Source organism: Sciurus carolinensis, chromosome 11 (genome assembly GCF_902686445.1).
Source record: "Sciurus carolinensis chromosome 11, mSciCar1.2, whole genome shotgun sequence".
NCBI lineage: Eukaryota > Metazoa > Chordata > Mammalia > Rodentia > Sciuridae > Sciurus > Sciurus carolinensis.
This window is the reverse complement of record NC_062223.1, coordinates 133,321,772-133,341,008: the sequence shown is the minus strand read 5'-3', so window position 1 is coordinate 133,341,008 and position 19,237 is coordinate 133,321,772. Positions and strand designations below refer to the sequence as shown.

General features: G+C 42.7%; 1 protein-coding gene across 1 annotated transcript; it reads left to right on the top strand.

Moving 5' to 3' along the window:
• Positions 1-5,782: 5,782 nt before the first annotated feature.
• On the top strand, positions 5,783-11,584 carry Spata19 (spermatogenesis associated 19). Its single transcript, XM_047515823.1, has 7 exons — positions 5,783-5,860; positions 6,031-6,087; positions 6,735-6,827; positions 6,982-7,073; positions 9,353-9,430; positions 9,780-9,855; positions 11,507-11,584. The coding sequence occupies exons 1-6, from the start codon at positions 5,783-5,785 to the stop codon at positions 9,844-9,846; spliced, it is 465 nt and encodes a 154-aa protein (XP_047371779.1). The 3' UTR covers positions 9,847-9,855; positions 11,507-11,584.
• Positions 11,585-19,237: the final 7,653 nt, after the last annotated feature.

Here is a 19,237-nt window from a genome sequence, read left to right as displayed (position 1 = left end):
GATTCAGATTCAGCCTCAGAACACTTGGTGTCTCTCTGTGCTGTTTCTCCACCATGCCAATGCCTCCCATCCACCTAGGACCCCCAACTGCTGCTAGGACTGGACCCCGGCAAGAGAGGGCAAGGAAAATCTAACCCTGGGGTGTTTGACAGGGCTATTTTGCGTAGGCTTGCATGAGCTGTCTATGTGAAGCCTGTGGTGGTCTTTTCCTAGTAGAGCCTTGGGTGGGCTATTCCTAGGAATTGCTTGCATAAAACCTTGCGGTTAGCTATTTCTAGTGTGCGACGTACTTGTGAAGTTTTGTGGTAAGCTCCTAGGAGAACAAAGAGGTGTTTCAGCTAAGTTGGTTAATAGGTGAAGAGCAGGATGGGGTGCTATCTGCTAACTTTTCATTGTCTTGTAAATGTCTCTAAGTCAGGAAAGCAAAACCTGGATGGGGGAGCTACCTGCTGACCTCCTGTTTCTTTGCAAGTACCTCTCTATGGCAGGAAAATGAAACTTTTTTTATAAAATAGCAATGAGGACTTAAAATGGTTGCACAGATGTTAAGCTATGGATCTTATAGATGCTCCCCCCAAAACTCTTAGATTTATGGTTAACTGATTTTCCACAAGGGTAGAGAATAATGTTCTTTTACCAGTGCTGGAACAATGAGATGTCCACATCCAAAAAGATGAAGCTGGACACTACGCCACACATTCTATAAAAATTAAAAATGGATCATAACAAAAACATAAGAACTACAACCATTAAATTCTGAAGAGAGATAGGAGTAAGTCATCATGATCACAGAGGAGGCAATGGTTTCTTAGACAAGAAACAAAGTAAAAATAGATAAATTGGACTTTTTCAAAATTCAAAACTTCAAACAAAGCCACCAAAAATGTGAAAAGACAATCCACAAAATTGGAGCAAATGTTTGCTAGCCATATATCATATACTATTATGTATGTCACATATATTACAGAATATGTGAAGAGTGCTTACAACTCATTAATAAAAAGACAATCCAATTATAAAATGACAAAGGATTTAGTAGATATTTCTCCAAAGAAGATATACAAATGGCTGATAAACATATGAAGAAATGCTCAGCATCATTAATCATTAGGAAGATACAAATCAACACTATGATGAGACACCACTTCACACTCATTTAGGATGGTTGAAATCAGAGTAATGGATACAACAACGTTGACAAGGATGTGGTGAAATTGGAACCCTCATGTACTGATGGTGGAAAGTTAAAGTGGTGCAACCATTTAGAAAACATTTAGTTTCCTAAAAATGTTAATCATTGGGTTACCAAATGATCCAGCAGTTCTGCTTCCAGGTATAAACCAAGAGAAATGAAAACATGTCCACACAAAAGTCTGTACACAATGTTCATGGTAGCATTGTTCATAACAAAACATAGAAGCAATCCAAATATCTGTCAACCAAAGAATGGATAAACACAATGTGGCGTATCTAGCCAATGAAATACTTCTTTTCAAAAAGAAAATTAGATGACTGATATACACTACAATGTGATGACCCTCAAAACCGTGCTGAATTGAAGAAACCAGTCGCAAAAGACAAGGTATTATGCAACTTTATTCCTATGGAATGTTAAGAATAAGTAAATCCACAGGGACTGAAAGTAGATTCCTGGTTGTCTGCAGCTGAGGGAAGGGTTAGGGGGAAAAGGGTTTGACTGCTAATGGGTACAAAGTTTCTTTTTTGGGGTGATGAACATATTCTGAAATTGGATAGAAGCGATTATTGTACATCTCTGTGAGTATACTGAAAACTACTGAACTGTATATTTTAAATAGGTGAATTTTATGGAATGTGAATTATGTCTCAATAAAACTGTTTAAAAAAAAGAAGACTGGGGATATCACAATGATAGAGTACTTGTCTAGTATGCATGAAGTCCTGAGTTTGACCCCCAGTATCATGAAAAATAAAGGGGAAAAATGTTAAGCATAAAATTACCAATACATTCCTGTTAATCTATCCAAGAGAAATAATACACATGTAGACACGCAAATATGTATATGCATATGTATATTTATATATTTGTTGTTGTTTCTTTTAAGCAAATGTGTTTTTCATAAAGGACCCAAACTGGAAACCATCTATATGTTTGTCAACTAGTGTGTGGTACATACATACAGTGCAATACTACTCCTTGATAAAAAGGAACACATTTAGGATCCATGCCACCCTGTAAACAACCCTTAAAAAACATCATGCTCAATGAAATAAGTCAAGGACAATATGGTATACTTTCATTTGTATGAAATACCCAAAGCAAATTTATAGAGGTAGAAAGCAGACTGTGGGCAGAGAATAGAAACAGGAATTGACTGCAAATGATATGACAGACATTTCTGGGGTGGTAGAAATGATTTAAAACTAGATTGCCGTGATGGTTGCATAATTCTATAAATCTACTAAAATCATTTAATTACATATTATGATGGTGAATTGTGTAATATTTAATCAATAAAACTCACTCTAAGAATTAAGAGTCTCAGGGTTGGGAATATAACTCAGTGGTATAGATGTGCCAAGCACGCAGAAGGTCCTGGGTTTGATTCCTAGCACCATAGACACACACACACACACACACACACACACACACACACACCAAAAACAGCAAACATAAAAATTAAGAATCTCTGTTTCTTAAAGGCCAAAACTAAGAGCTAAAATCCAAGTCATAGATTGGGATAAAATAGTTGTAATCACATATTTGTAAAGGAGTCCCATCCACAATACACAAAGAAATCCTACAGCCAGGTGTAGTGGTGCATGCCTATAATCCCAGTGACTCAAGAGGCCGAGGCAAGAGGATTGCAAGTTGGAGACTGGCCTTAGCAATTTAGCAACGATCTCGACAACTTAGTGAGATCTTGCCTCAAAAGAAAAAATGTAAAGGCCCGGGGTTGTAGCTCAGTGGGTTCAATCCCCAGCACCAAAAACAAAAACAAAAGCAAGCAAATAAAGAAAAAAAAATCTTAAAATCAATAAGAAAAAGACTGATATTTGAAGGGCACCAGACTTGAAGAGGCATTTCACACACAGAAAAGAATACCCCAAAGAATCAATCTACCAGTAAAAAGATGTTTAATCCCTGATTAAATATTTAATTGATTATTAAATCAGTTAAAGACAAAGTAAACTATTATAAATTATCACTCCACCAGGTTGGCTGAATTTAGAGAGGTGGCAATACCAAGAGTTGACACAAATTCGGAGCAATTTTTACTTTCACACATTGCTAATGGGCAGTAGATTGGTGCAAACACTTGGCATTACTTTTTGGTATACACTAATGTTGAATATCTGTGAAATCTATTACAAGCAATTCCAATCTCTGGTATATCCTTGAAAGATTTAGTTGTATGTCAAATACAATGAATCAAAATGCAGTCTGTAAAAATAAAAAATACAGAAATATTAAAAAAATACTCAAGTAAAGAATGTTATAGTAGTACTAGTTTTAAAAATGTTTTCAGCGTAGATGGACAAAATATCTTTAGTTTTTTATTCATTTTATTTTTATGTGGTGCTAAAGATTGAACCTAGTGCCTCACAGGAGAGGCAAGCACTCTTCCACTGAGCTACAACCCAAGACCTAGTGGCATTATTTTTAAAAGTATCAAGCTAGCTATAATACAAATGCATATTAATAATAAATTTGATAATTGACACTACAATAATAGAACAGAATATTATCCAGAAATGATACACTACAGCTTCATGAAAAAACATAATGTTAAGTGAAGGAAGCTGGAGAGAAAAGAATACATACTGTATTTTTCTAGGCAGAACTTAATTATAGCAAGTGAGGTAAAAATGCATTTGGGGGAGTATGGCCTGGAAGTCGGCTGGTGTGTTAGAAAGATACATATCTTGATCTGGAAGTGGTCAAATAGGTGTATGTGTAAAAAATTTTTTTGAGTTATATATATATTTTGATATTTTACTAAATGCATTTTATGATAGTAATAAAAAAGCAAGAGTAGATTTATGTATGCTCCATTTCAATAACATAAAAACACAGGATATATATCTTAGAAACTATGAAAATTTATTTCTGAAGTGATTTAGAATGAGGGTGAAGGTCTAGGGGAGAAGATGAAATTTCTCTGAATTTATCCTTTTCACATAGTTTTGATTTTTGAGTCACAATAATATTTTGCTATTAAAACATGGAATCATTTCAATAGGATGGACACATAATTTTCAGGAGGTGGTAGCAGACATAGATATAATGACAAATCATTTTTACCGTACAATTTTTAGTCTCTTTTGGAGATATGTTGGGGCCATCTGACTAGTACTAGCCCAACGTTTCTTGAAGTACCAGCAGCCTCTGGGTAGAAACCCAGAAGAGCTGATTTGACCCTTCCTTGTGCTCTCTTCCCCTGTTTGGTAATAGAGGATACATCCTGAAAGGCGTGCAGTCACAGAATGGAAACTTCCTGCAGCTCTGAGTCACCACGCACAGTTGCTCTGAAGAGTTGCCCGCCTTGCACTGGCACTTTTGAACGTGTGAAAGAAACCTTTCTGATTTGGGGGATCATTTGTTTCCTTAACTTTCAGCACAGTTTATTCTATTCTGCCCCAAACATGGAAGATATAAAATTGAGGTGATTTGGTGAGAGTGAGGAGACAGAGTGGCTGTACTGGGAAAATTGGGGAGAGAGAGAAAGGTTTTCAACTGTACTTCGAAGTTTTCTAGATGGAAACTAGAGACCCCATTTTATTTTCATTTTAGAAAAAAGAAACTAGGACCAGAGATTAGGTCAGGGACATGTAACAAATTAGTAGGGAGACAGGATTATAGGCCTAGTTTCTGAGAACTTGAGAATAGTCTAATATCTCAGGATTCACTGAGTTGAGCTTCAGCTGCTGTTGAGAGCAGCTGCATATGGCTCAGGGTCCTTTGGGGCATTCTGAGCTTCTTTTGATTCATGGTAAAATGTCTAGATGGGTAAAGCAGCTATCTGAACCCTCATCAGGTCTGGTTTTGCCCCCGTCTCAAGTAACAGGAAATCTCCTTGTCATTTTCACTTTACTCTTTTTCCACCCAGGGTGAACTGAAGTCCTCAGGAAATATCTTTCAAAGAAATGGGGTTTCGCTTTTTATTCTCTACTTCTGATTGTTTGCTTTATTTTTTAAAAATGATTTAAATCACTTGGGTAAACAAAGAAGACAAAAAATAAAGCAAGTATCCCTGGTGAGAAAATTGTTCCCTCATCTTTGGTGTATTCTGGGTGGACAATAAATTTTTTGTACTCCTATGCATAAAGAGAACAGGGAATACCTCTGACCTTGTTGTGAATGACTATCTAGAGGTCTCAGGTCATTTTGCCACAGATTTATTTTTTTGATTTGTCAAATCTCTTTTTGAGCATTGCTCAGGACTAGATGACCAGTCATCAATCAACCCACCACTGCAGGCCCGACCCTGAGATTCTCTATCCAGGGTTTGGGTAAATTCCCCTTGGTGTCTTTTCTGGCTCTTATCAGCAATAGTTTAACCTTACCTCTCATTCCCCACCACCCTTCTGAGCTAGGGCCATCACTAAGGTGGAAATTTCCTGGCCTCCCTTTTCCATCTCTACTCTGAGCCTGGAGATTAAGGGAGGTCATTGTCACATCATCATTGATCAGCCAATCAGGTGGGTATTTCCCTTCAATGACCTCCCTGTCCCATAGAGGTTCTTAGGCAGCTTCAATGGAAGGAGGGACCTAAGAAGGTGGCCTAATATAAGTTCAAAGATGATCATTACAACATGGATTGTGTACATTCTCGCCCGGAAAGGCGTAGGGCTCCGCTTCCCACCAAGGATGAGTTCGGTAAGTAGTGTTGGTGGAAGCTATACGAAATTTTTTCTCATTTACCTTCTCCCCTCTGCATCCCTGCTGCAATTCAAAGAGAGATTAAAATATTTATGTGTGGATAAGAGACATGAGGTGGGGCTGGATTCTAGGTTTTCTGAGATCATCCAATTTTCTATTTGTTCCAGGACATTGAGGTTGTGGCAAGTGAGGCTGTATCGGTAGTAGAGCATTGGTTGAAAAAGGTGAGTAGGATTCTTCTCTGATCCTGGGTATTCAAAGATCTAGAGAGTGAGTTTTGTGGGACCAGGAATCTGCACTTCCCTCTCCATAAGATGGGAAACTCAAGTTCATTATGAAACATCCTGCCTAGAATTGAGTCCAATTCACCCAATGTCCACAAGGACACTGAGACGCTTGTCTTGGTAAGACATGTTAGCATCAACACAAACCAGCTTTGTGTCTCAGGAACACTGTGGGATAGGGTCAGGGACGTGGGAAGTTCCTTGGGCCTTCAAAGACAGTAGCAACAATGGAGCTTAGTGCAGGAACTGTGAGATATGGAGTATGTATGCATGGATGTGTGTCATATGTGATGTGATGGAGAAGAAAAAGGGGAAGGAATAGAAGAGGAAGACCCAGGATTAAAACCAGTGATACAGGGCATGGTGGTGCACACCTGTAATCCCAGAGGCTTGGGAGATCGTGAATTCAAAGTCAGCCTCAGCCACTTAGTGAGGCCCTAAGCAACTTAGTGAGATCCTATCTCAAAATCAAACATAAAGAGGGCTGGGGATGTGGCTCAGTGGTTAAGCATCCCTAAGTTCGATCCCTGGTACAAAAAAAAAAAAAGGAGAATGACACTTTCAAAAGGAAATTACTCTCCTCTCAGACCGAAGAAGAGGCTTCCCGGGGCATAAAGGAGAAGATGTTCACCAACTCCTCTCCTACTCATGGGCAAGATGTACATGTGACCAGAGATGTGGTAACTGTGGTTGAGATGATTGCCCTGGGACTGAGGGTGTGGGGAGAGGCAGGGTGGCCCACTGTGAGCGATGCTGGGTCAGGGCTCAACCCACTCCAGCTATGAGGGTCCATGCTGGACAGTAGTCACATGGACCCCTGCCCGGTTTTCCTAGGTGAAGCACCATCTTTCAAAATCTGATCTACTAGCAAACCAGAGTCAAGAGGTACTGGAGGAGAGAACAAGAATCCAGTTCATAAGATGGAGGTAAAGCATCCCATTTGCCCTGAGCAAGGGGGTGGGGAGGGCCAGTGAGAAAGCACAAGTACTCCTCTCAGAACCCCCTGGGCCAACACAAACCCACAGCTGCTCTTCTCTAGAGATGCCATCTCCTTTGGCTGAGAAATAACTCAGTCTTGCTTTGGGGTCTTAAGGGAATATTTTTGCTATCTTGAAAGCCCAGCTCATTCCTATATTTTTAAATGACTTGAGGGATTGGGAAACTGGGCTTGCTCTCCATTTCCTAAATGCTTCTGAATACATTGCAGATTTTTGTCATTTTTGCACTTGAATTGTTCAGAAGTGCCTGTACTTTAAGAGCAAAAAAATAAGCTCTTAAAATGCAAAAGCCAAAGCCCTCCTCTGCAACTGAGGTGTGTGGTAGTTTCCCAACGCCCAAGGCTACAATTCTGTGACAAAACCACATGATGGTGGCTTCGTTATTCTCTGCAGGCCAGCCTCTCTGGGCTGTGAAGATGCTAAGACTAGGGCAGAGAGAGCTGGCATGAAACTGCCCCTTTCTTTGGACAGAGGCATTTGACTTCCTTTTTGGTATCTGAATTTGGTATCTGAAGCTTTGGACAACCCAAAATCCCTTCCCAGTAGATTGTGGGCTTAAACTGGTCTACAGAAAACTAAAGAGTACTCTCATCTCCCAAATCATTTCTGTACCAATCTTTGGTTTTGCTTTTGCTCTCAGGAAGGCTATATTGCTCAAGAAATATATTTTTGTTTTAGGATATCAGGTTTACATGTGCTAACCTTTTCCAGTGGCATCTGTATTTTAGGAGGATTTAAATGTGCACTAACTGCACAATAGGAAGGGATAACTAATGGTTATTTGAGACTCCAGAAAGCAGATTTGTGGATGAGAAACCTGCCAGGACTCCTTAAAACATTAATCTTGTTGATTGTAATCCAAGGTTTTCCATAGCAGTTGCACTATGGAATACTGTTGTATTCCTTAGATAATATACAAATTATCTTCCAATATTTTTAAACCTTTTCTGTATAGCTTAATTAGGTTTAAGCTTTTGAAAAAGCATATAGGAATCAGTAGATTTTCTACATATGAGTTTTTCACTCTGGATTTTCAATGGAGAATTTAAACCAACAGCATCTTCCGGTTTCCCCACACATACAAATGGTTTAATAGACATGTACTCACCACCGATATTTGCTGACCCCATTGGAGGAGAGAAGAGAACAAGACACAGTCATTAATTTCAGAGTGTTAAAAGCTGATCTGGTGGATATGGTGTGTGAAAGTTAAAGAAAGTGTTAGGGAAGTCATGAGGTATATCTGCAAGCACAGCATAGGGGAACTAGGTCAAATGCTGGGCTTTGCTGCCCGGGATTCTAGGAAAAGTCCCTAGCAGGCCTTTTGCCAAGGACTGGCTCTTGAACTGGGCATTACTGGAGAAACAGGGGCTAGGGTGAGAACTTCAAGGAGCAGGAGAGTCAGGGCACCCATGGTATCGCATGTGTAATCCAGGGCCTAGGCTTAATCTCCTCATCTGGGTGCTGATCTGTCTCTGCCTTGTAGGATCCATATTCAGGATCACATCTTTACCTCCCTGTGGGCAGAGGACCCAGTGGAGGCAGTATCAATGCTGCTATCACCTTCAAAACCCCATAGCACCAGGAATAGGGCATTACCTAAGGAGGGCAGTTTTGATGGGCACTTAAGTGGGGTACTCAGTGGACAGAGCACAGGCTTCTGAAGGGAGAACTGGATATGGAATCTGAAAGGGTGCTAAGTGGGCCAGAAAGGTGAAGGCAAGTACAGCTTGGTGAAATAAAACAGAAATGATAGCAAGTGTGTGCCTGCAGCTTCCTTGTGACAGAATTTTCTAGAAGTTTCTCTAAATCATAGTATATATATGGAATAATCCTGTTCATAAGAGCTGAAAATGAAGCTAGAGGGGAATTCAAAAGAGGAGATTTTTACAAGACCACTGGCTTGCTGTCCTTAGTAAAGATTAAGCTTTCTGTTTCTTTCTTTTTTTTTTTTTTTAATTCTCTTTAGAAGAATTTGTTACCTGCTCAGCATTATTGGGTGACTCACCAGTACTTGCTTAGTTAAAAACAAAACAGAACAGAACTAAACAAAAACAAAACAACCTTACATGAGAAGGGTGAGGAGCCAGCTTCAAGTTCATAGCAACAGGGCAAGAGCATTGTTCCTATAATCTTGACTCTGGCAGTATCACTATGCCTAGTTCAAAAGAAGCTCAGAATCCCCATGTTTGAATTGCATTTTGCAGCCATACCCGTATCTTCCAAGTGCCAAGTGAGATGATGGAGGACATCATACAAGATCGAATAGAGCAGGTGAGACGAAGGTAAGCCAATGAGACCAGATGTTTTGTATTTCTCACCTGGGGCAGTTGGAGTGGGGTCACTGCTGAATTTCCTGCCCAAACTCAGTTATGTTCTTTTTGGTGTTTGTTCTTACATCAAGAGTGGGGACATGCAGTTCCCAGGGTTACCGTTTGGTGCTTGCCAACTCACAGGACTCTGGGCTGTGACCCTCTTCCTAGGACTTCATTCCTAGGTCTACAGGTGTTGACGGCCCGGCCACAACCTGCCCATGGCAGGCCCTACCCCTGTGCTGTGGTCTGGGCATTTGCTTTGGGTTTTGCCACCCAGCAGCCTCCCCTCCACCCCACTCTTCTCCTTTGTCTCCTACAGCATATCCCATCTTAGGACTGACTCATGTCAGGACGTAAGCTTCCGATCTTCCTTCTCAAGCTGCTAAGAGTAGCAGGTAAGGGAGCAGGCAGGTGAGGGAGTGGGCTTAGCAGATGGTATTCCTGGGTATGGAGAAAGAGTTCTGAGATGGGGAACTTGATAATAAAGGCATAGCTTATCCCTATCGGTGTGTGTATGTGTGTGGGTGGAGTGGATGCGCTTGGGAGGCAGTGTGGTCCAGGGAGAAGGCAGCTGCTGTAGGGTCTTGCAAAAGACTTTCTTAAGTCTGTAAAAATAAATAAATAAATAAATAAAATACAAATTGAAGACAGGGAAAATTAAGATATATTGTTAGTGGATAGCATATGTAAATTATATAAACGATAAAACTATTAATCATGATTATCACAAAAGTTGGGATAATGGTCACATCTGGGAAAGGGAAGAATAAGGTATAGAGTAAACTCCTGAGATGTTAAGAATGTTGTATCATTTCATAGTGTGTGTGTGTGTGTGTGTATGTGTGTGTGTATGAGAGAAAGAGAAGAAACTTGGATGTTTGTTTTACAGTTGACTTTTTAAAGAGCAAAATCACTTAAAAGTGTGTATGGGGTACCAGGAGTCAGCATGCCCAAACAGAGAATGTTGTGGAGTAGGAGGAATTAAATAAAGTGATACTTGTTCAAAAAAAATTTTTTTTTTTCTGGAAGGACCTACCACTAAGTTTCAGATTGGCCTCTTGTCTCTTTTTAACTGGTGCCAGAGACCAGTGTTTTTCCATCCTTCACAGGCTCAGGACCTCATATTTGAGGTTTCGGTGGGACTGCATTTCTACATTTCTAATATTTCCTGGGTTAGGTGCTGCTCGGGCTCCTGTAATGCCTCATGCTGGTCTACTAATTTCACTTTGAGTCACAGGATCAAAGTCAGGAGAGAGACAGAGTAGATAGATTTTGGACCTAGGATCAAGGATATTGTACGTGACTTTGGGTCATATGGCCTCTTTAATTGTGCTCAATACCACTTGTCATAAAAGTGACTGTTCATGTGGTTTCAGAAGGTGGAAGGTCAATGTCAGGGCAATCCCAACACAGAACCCTTGCTGGAAACAGTCACAGCATCCCTTCTGGTTTGAAATACTGCACTGGTTGTTGTGGGGATTAAAGCCATGATTTACCCACAGCCAGCCTCTATGTGCTTAAGGAAGTCTATGGAGATGTCATATTAGCATTTATCAAGCACGTCCTGTATGTCAGCTTTTGCATAAGGTGCTTTGTCAAGGTTTCTCATTTGATCCAAAATCAACCATTACACAGAAAGCAGAGGGTAAACCAAGTTAGGGGAGCAGACAGTGGGGACTAATCCACTTGAACCATGACAGGTGCTGCTGTGCCTCAATTTCTTCATCTACAATAGGAATGTTTACTCCAGAGGGTTGTCCTGAGGGGAGTGTCCAGCACAGGATAAATGTACATCAATTATTTGTTAATATTCATGGAGAGGAGAAATCAAAGGTGCTGCGGAGGGTGGGAGGAGCAGGTAGTCAGCAACTCTTAGGGGCTTCTGAAGTTGGAAGAAGAAGAGCCAGGCTTCAATCCCAGCAGTCTGATACACCACTGCCACTTTTCTTTTGTGAGTTTTCCTAATGTGAATATGGAAAACAGTAGGCTTACAAGAAGTCATCACATCTGCATGATGGGTTCCCTGAACATCTGTCTGCTTCCCAGGTTGAAGGCTTTCAGGGTCAAGGAGCAGCCTGTGTCAGAAGACTGTCCATCTCCTGCTTGACCTGAAGGGTGACCAGACCTGGGCAGAGAGACTCCAGTGGGTGAGCCCTTCATTTTGACAGTGGTAGCGCTGGAATCTTCTTGCTGAACTGCTAATAAAGAGACATGCTATTTAACAACCTGTCCTGGTGTTGGCACAGATACTTATGCCTGCCATTCACCCATCCATCCATTCATTCAATGCTGGAAGCCTTGAGGGTCTGGCTCTAGATTCATGTGGCTGACAACCTTGAAGGGGAGATGACAGGCCATTTTCAGCACTGTGTGTTGAAGGCGATGTGGATGCTCCTAGAACATTAGAAGGGATGCTAGTATGGGCTGGGACAGGGGGAAGTGAGAAGCGGGTGGATTTGGGATAGGATCAGTGACTTGGCACCCTGTGTTACATGGACATTGAGGAGAAGGGTCCTGGGGGGAATGGCTGCTGCTTTTGGATAGGATAGACCAAGGCTGGGGGAAGGAGTTCAGTTTGGGTCCTGCACCCGGTGAGGGTGGACACAAGTCCAGACCGGGCTGCAGGTATAAATTGAGATTTGAGCTTGGAGAATGTTCAAAGTGGAGAAGTTGCATGTTCTAGAGCTGCTGGGATGGATGGGCCCTGACTCTTTAAGGAAGGTCTCCACCTAGATCTCAGCAGGAGAGAGATAGAGAGGGTAGGGAGCAGCGTTCTGATGGGAACACTGATCTCAGGACCCAAGGGATGAAGCCTTTTGTTCACTATCCTGGGTTGAGGTGCTGTTTTGCCTCAAACAGCCAGATGGCGCCATTTGCATGCAAAAACCACATTTTCTGAAGGTGACCTGGTCTTTCCTGAGTCAGCTCCTGTGCAGGGCCTGGTATAGATTTTAGCACCATTTGGTAAGCCTAAGCAGATGGACTGCCTTTGCATATCTCATTTTAGTTATGAATACAATTCATATCCAGATACATAAAAAGATATAGGGGTTATTCATTCAAATAAAACACATCAAGCATTTATACCTAGTACTGTACTAGAATGTAGGATAGCCAGAGAACTAGGGAACTCAGAGAGGGTGGAGGGGCTGCCATGCAAACCAAAAGGAAATATTGTGTGAAAATGAGCCAAAAGAATATAGATGGTGGGATTGACTTGCTGTGCTGGAGAGTTAAAGAATCAACTGACTGCCAGCAGAGATGATGTTTAAGCAGAGTTTGGGAGGTGTTATCGGGCTCTGATGATAAAGGAGGGACCCTCAAGGCATAGGAAATGCTCCTATGGGGAAGTGTGAAGATGTTTAGGGAAATAGGCCTGGCTCTGAGTGTCTGAAATGCAAAGGAGGCTGGGGAGAAGTATATGGTAGGGGAAGTGGCTTATAGGTGACTTCAGATCCTACAGGTGGGTGTAAAAATAATCCTATGAGACAGACATGGCTTCTTATGGAAGAGGAGATGTGCCTAGGAAAAGAGGGGGCCCATCCCATGCAGAAAGTGAAAGAGACCTACTATTACTATCTCTGGCCTGATAGGGAATGGTTAAGGAAATGACAAGCTCCCACTCTCTTGCATATACAAACATCTGGAGTTCAGGGAGAGAGGGACCTACATTAGTATTATAGCCACAGTGCCTTTAAACTTAGGGTGGAAATGAAATCATTAAGTGGCTCAAATGGAGTTTTGTTCTGTGCATGATTAACCCCAGGAGGGGAGTTTGGGAACAAATATGCCTCCTTTACCTGTATTACAGGGGGACTGAGCCACGGTAAATTAAAAGAAAATCACTGGCAAATTTGGGATCAGTCAGCTGTGACCAAACCATTTGTGTAGTTAAATGGAGCTGAAAGAGCTAATAAAGGCTTTGTGGGTCATGGATCCCTCCCTGAGGGGAGGGCTAGGAGATGGGGCTGGGCAGGTGTGCAGGGTCCAGGCTTGCACAGGTATCCCGGAACTTCTTGTGGTGGTAGTGGGGTAGGGGCACTGGCTTGTCTTTATCATCTAGGTGTGTGTCACTTCCTCATGGGGCCTTGTTAATTCTAGATAGACAGGGACCCAGGCTCAACTCGGGCCTTTTGGTATATCTCACCCAAGACAGACCTTATGCAAAGCCTAGACTGGGAGCAAAAGTGGAGATCCATTTGTTCACATCAGCCATGAGCAGGAGCCTCCAGAGAGAGTCACGGTGGAGTGAGATGGAAGGGGGACTTAAAACGATGCTCTCAAAAACTGCACCAAATGTTGTGGGGACTCTCAAAGAGAAGACGCAGCCAGTGTCCTTGGTATCATTGCTAGATGGGGTGCGGCACTGGTTCATCCCCAGAGAAGGAGGTTAGGCATCCGGCTAAACCGGCATATAAAAATGGGCCATACTCTCAAAGGGTTAGGAGCACCCTGTGAGCTGCCAGGTTGGTGCTCCACCCGGGAAAAGTGGCAGATGGATGGCGATGGTGCTGGAGATGGAGAAGGAGTGGAGAGAGCAGAGAGGGACCTTGGTTCCAGCCCCTGTGGGATCTGACTTAACATCAGGGTGTCGCGCAGGCCGGTGGGAGGTCCACGCTCTGGCCGCTGGGCTAGATTCGCCTTTGGTGACTTATCGGTCAGCGGTCAGCGCTCCCACGGTGTAGCGTGCACACACCAGGACTGATTCTGCTTCTGTTTGCAGCACGCCCCGCGGTTCTGAAATCGTCCTCTTTTATATACGTCCCCAAGAGACACCCTTCTCGCCACACAAGCTGCTTCTGCAGCTTCTCCTTCCGTGGGCGTGTTGGGGACTTCACGGCCTGGGGAGGGTGCTGCTTAGTCCTCTCCCGGAGCGACAAGGAAACCACCAGAAGGGGGGCACCGCGCCCCCGCGGAGCAACCAGACACATTGTTCGACATGTTTTCCAATTACTTGGCAGCCTCCGCAGCGATGCTCGAAATTCATTTTCCATCCTGAGAGGGGGGAAAACAAAGGCAAGAGAAAGCGGCAGCTGCTCTTGCGAGTTGGGAAACTTTGAGGCAGCCAGCCGGAACTGGGAACTGAGCGCATGGTATACAAGAGGACGCTTCGCCCTGGGGACCCCAGGCTGCAGGCCCACAGCCCCACTCCCTGCCCCCTGCCTACAAAGGCAGGGACTGGTTTGTGGAGGAGCTCCAAATCAGTCACTTTGTTTTTTGAGAAAAAAAAAAAAAATTTAGTGCATTATAATAGTTCATTGTGACATATTCATACATGCACATAAATTTGCTCCATTTCATTCCCCAGTACTTGCTTTTACCCCCTTCCTCCCTTTCCTTGGTCCCTTTTCTTTACTGTTTTCCCTTATATTATTTTTTTAAATTAGTACATTTTAATTATACATGAAAGTGGGGTTCACTGGGATACATTTGTTCATGTGCATGGTATAATTTGATTGACTTCATTTCCCTTTCCTTGCTCCCTCCATCTGCATTCCCTTCCTGTACTCTACTGTTTTCCCTTCTGTTTTCATAAGATCCCCTTTTTGTATTCCTTTTTTTCTTCTCTAGCTTCCATATATGAGAGAAAATATTCAATCTTTTACTTTCTAGTCTGGTTTACTTCACTTAACATGATGTTCTCCTGTTCCATCCATTTACAGCAGATGACATGGCTGAGCAGACCTCCATTGTGTATATATAACACACACATTGTTGGTGGGACTGCAAATCTGTACAACCACTATGGAAATCATTATCAGACTCCTCAAAAGACTAGAAATGGAACCACCATCTGATGAGCTTTTTTACTCCTACTTTATCCAGAAGAACGAAAATCAACAAACTATATTGGAGGTGTTCCAATGTATATAACAGTACAATCATAATAGACAAGTTATGGAAACAGCCTAGTGGCAGCCAATCATCCACTTTCTGTTTTTTTTTCTTCACTTTAAAAATATATTATTGGTGCATTATAGTTATGCATAATGTCAGGGTTCATTTTGATCCAATCATACATGCATGGAATGTAATTTGCTCCAATTCAGTCCCCACTCCTTTTCCCTTCCTTCTCCTGTTCCCTTTCCTCTATTTTACTGGCCTTTCTTCTATTTACTTATAGTTTTTATTTTCAAATCAGTGCATTATAGATATACATAAAGGTAAAATTCACTGTGTATACTCATATATGTACATAGGATAGATAGTCTGGTAGGTTTCATTTTACCATTCTTCTCTTTTTTTCCTGTCCCTCTCCTCTTCTCAGAGATCAATCACTTTTATAAGGAATATACAGACAACTGCAATGGAGAGTTTTCTTATTGCTCTTCCGGCTGTTTACAAACTCTAGCAGGTCTCAGTCATGGTTGATATTGAGTAGCTATAACATGCTATTTAGCGAAGAGTGAGTACAGTTAACTACCCATTTTCCAACCATGGATTACCCAGGTGGTGAGGATCATTCTTTCACATTCATCTGCTGGGTCTCCGTTGAGGTCAGAGATGTGTTGTTCTTCTCCTGGCTCCACTCCTCACCCCTAGACCAGCTGGGAACATTATCTTTGGTTTTCAGTTACCTACTAAGATGCTTTCTTCATCTGGAGTTGACTCCTTATATCTCCCCATGCTCCTATCATATCAATTAACCAGAAGGCTTTGCACAGTCCCAGTTGAGCAACACACACCTCTTCCAGGGAACCAGAAAGATTCCCACTTGTAGGTGGTGAGGTTTCCTCAGAGGCTAGGTAGAGACACTGAATTCCATAGGGACTGATAATCTTCTTGAGGATGTAGATTTTTGACTAGACATGGAAACAATATCCTCAGTTGCTATTTTTTATGCAGAAACAGGTTCACATCCAGTTTTCTGAGAGTTCAGAAAGGAGGACATTTGTGAGTGTTCTCACCAGCTCATAGTCTAAGGCTGATCTTTCAGTCTTCTTCACTCTGCTAAGCCTCTTTCTTTGAGAGAACACCTTTCACTGGAACATATGGTACTGATTCAACAATTCCACTCTGACATATTTATGGTTTCAGAGGTCTCAGTCTATGGACAGCAGGCTCCATTCTTCAGGGCTTAAGGTGAGGCAGGACATCTTGGTGAAAGAGTGTGGCAGAGGGAAGCAACTCCCAAGATGATCAGAAAGCAGAGAGCAAACTATCCACTTTCTTTTCAGCCCTTTTGGCATAACCACTGTCTATGATTATTTGCCCATTTCTTTATTTGCCAATTGTCTCCACCATTAGGATGTACATCCCCAGAGGAACAGGGAGGGCCCCTTTTTTTTTCTCACATATTTTAATTGGTGCATTATAGTTGTACATAGTGGTGTGATTTGTTGTTACATATTTGTACACATACCTACCCTTGTTGTTTACTGCTGTTTTCTCAGTTCCCCCTACATGGTACTTGGTAGGTGCTCAATAAAAATTTGTAGAACAAGGGAGTGACTGCACGGGTCTCATGTCTGAGTTGGGTGTCCAGGGTTTTTGTTAACTAGTTTCCGAGTGCTCACTTTGGTTCTAGGGCCTTCTTCACTCTCTCAGTTCCCTCTTTGTGGGTGAACCTGCAGGTCAGGCAAATGAGGCCACCTGGGTCATGCAGAAAGAACAGATATGTGAGAAGTGATTACAGGGAGAAGGGAGTTATGGCAGTTTCCATCTGATAGGTAGAATGCTGGAAGTCTCAATGAGGAATTGACTGCACATGGCATAATTTTAGCAAAAGGGATGCACTTACTAGCATTGAGTGTGCCTGCATGGGCTTTTCTGGGAAGAGTATAGCATAACTGCTAAGATGGGAGTTTCCGGCTTTCAATTGCTCAGGCTGGAATCTTGGCTCTCCATTTGGTGGCTGTGTGATCTTGAGCAGGTTGCTTAATCTTTCTGTGAATCAATTTTCTGGAGTCCTCATTAGGATCAAGTGAGATAACCCTTGTGGAGTGTGCAGCACACACCTGACATGTGGTAAGCCTCAGCACGGAATACCCATGATGACTCAAATCAGGAAGAGGGAAGCACCATCAGAGGAAGCACAGTGCTTTCTAGAAGTGACAATTTGCTGGTTATTATTCCTCACATTCATAAACTCTCTCCAAAGTCTTTTACAATGTGAACTGGTGACCTAGTCACTCCATAAAGAAGTACCCAGTCACTGTTCCCTCTAGGAACTTATACTGTAATATGAAAGATTATGGAAGCCTGTAAAGATAATGGGGAACTACAAATATCTAGGAAAAATATTTAGTGTTAAGACTGGGGGTGTTACTCAGTGGTTGGTCTCATGCCTAGTATGCATGAGACCCTGAGTACAATCTCTAGCACTGGGGGGAAAAAATCACTGTATATTTGGGAGCCAGTGTGGGAAGGGAGTTTGTCAACAGAGATTCATGCTTAGCCAAGATGGGATCAGTTCCTCTTTGTCCTTGAGTTCCTGGCTTTTTGGGCTCTGAAGAGAGGTGCTCCTGGGGAGGGCCTGGCTCCAGGATTTCCCACACTCTGGGAACAGTGCCTGAGTGCAGGGAGAAAAGACTCCCCTGGCCCTGGACCTGGAGGAAGGTGCTATGGTGCTTTGTGGCCAGAAGATGGTGCTGTTGACACAATGATACCAGCTGTTGGGCTCTCTTGGTGACCGAACTGTCGGGGTCAATACCAAACTAAGTGTTCAGACATTTTCCATCCAGCGCTCCATACCCAAAGCAGCAGCATGCTCCCACTGACACAACAGCTGACTCTGTGGTTATCCTTCCAGTGGGGCGAGCTCCTCCTCTGCCCTCTCAAGACAGAAGTGACTCCAGCAGGGAGCAGAGGAGAGTTGGCCTTCTATTCTATTGGAGGGACAAGTGCATGCTCCCTCTGGCTGCAGCAGGTTCTGGAGCTGACTACCACCGAAGTAAATTCACTGGATCATTCCACAGACAAAACATTCCTGCCTGCCAACACTTGAGGCTTCTGATCCAGCTAAGATGCCTGTGAGAGGGGCGGAGATGGGGGGTCAGGCAGGGCAGGTATAGACAAAGGAAGGAGCATTGCTGTGAATCACAACTGCAGGACTCAGGAGCCTCCTTTTGGGACCTAAGTCATGTGTCACTTCATCAGAGCCTGGGGTAAAGTGACTCTTCATTAAGTACCCTGCCACAAAGGTATTTATTAAAAATACAGATCACTGGGTGCCACCCTGGTTCATATTGACTGATAGGTTTGGGGTGGGGCCCAGGAACTTGCATTTATTTTATTAGTGCCCTCAGGGCGATACTGAAACAGCTGTCCTCAGGCTACAATTGGGACTCACAGAGATGAATATGTGGTTTCTCTTAAACAATTTGCAACTCCACAGTCAGCAGCAGGATATTCTGCTTCTTTTACTGCCCTTTACCTGGTCTTTAGGGACATTTTTGGCAAGTTAAACCTGAGACTCCCTCCAGGTATCCTGCTCAGCTGTGGTCCAAGAGGGTTAACAAAAGAGAGAAACTGAGAGAAATAAGTTATAGAGAAAACCTATTGAGCTTGAGCCCATTACTATATCCCTTCCCATTCTGGCTTCCTCACTTTGAATCCATCCCATCTAAGGCTTTTTCTGAGTTCTTCCAGGAGAGAGTTGGCTCTGTTTCCAACAGAGGAAGACCACCCCACCACCGTGGGTGTGGCCTTTCCCTGGGTGGTATCAGGAGAATTATCACCATTCATATTGCAGAAACATGGGCAAAAGGGTGTGTGTGAATGTGCGTATACATGCTCACATTTCACTATCCTGGGGAACGAATAATGCTCATGAAG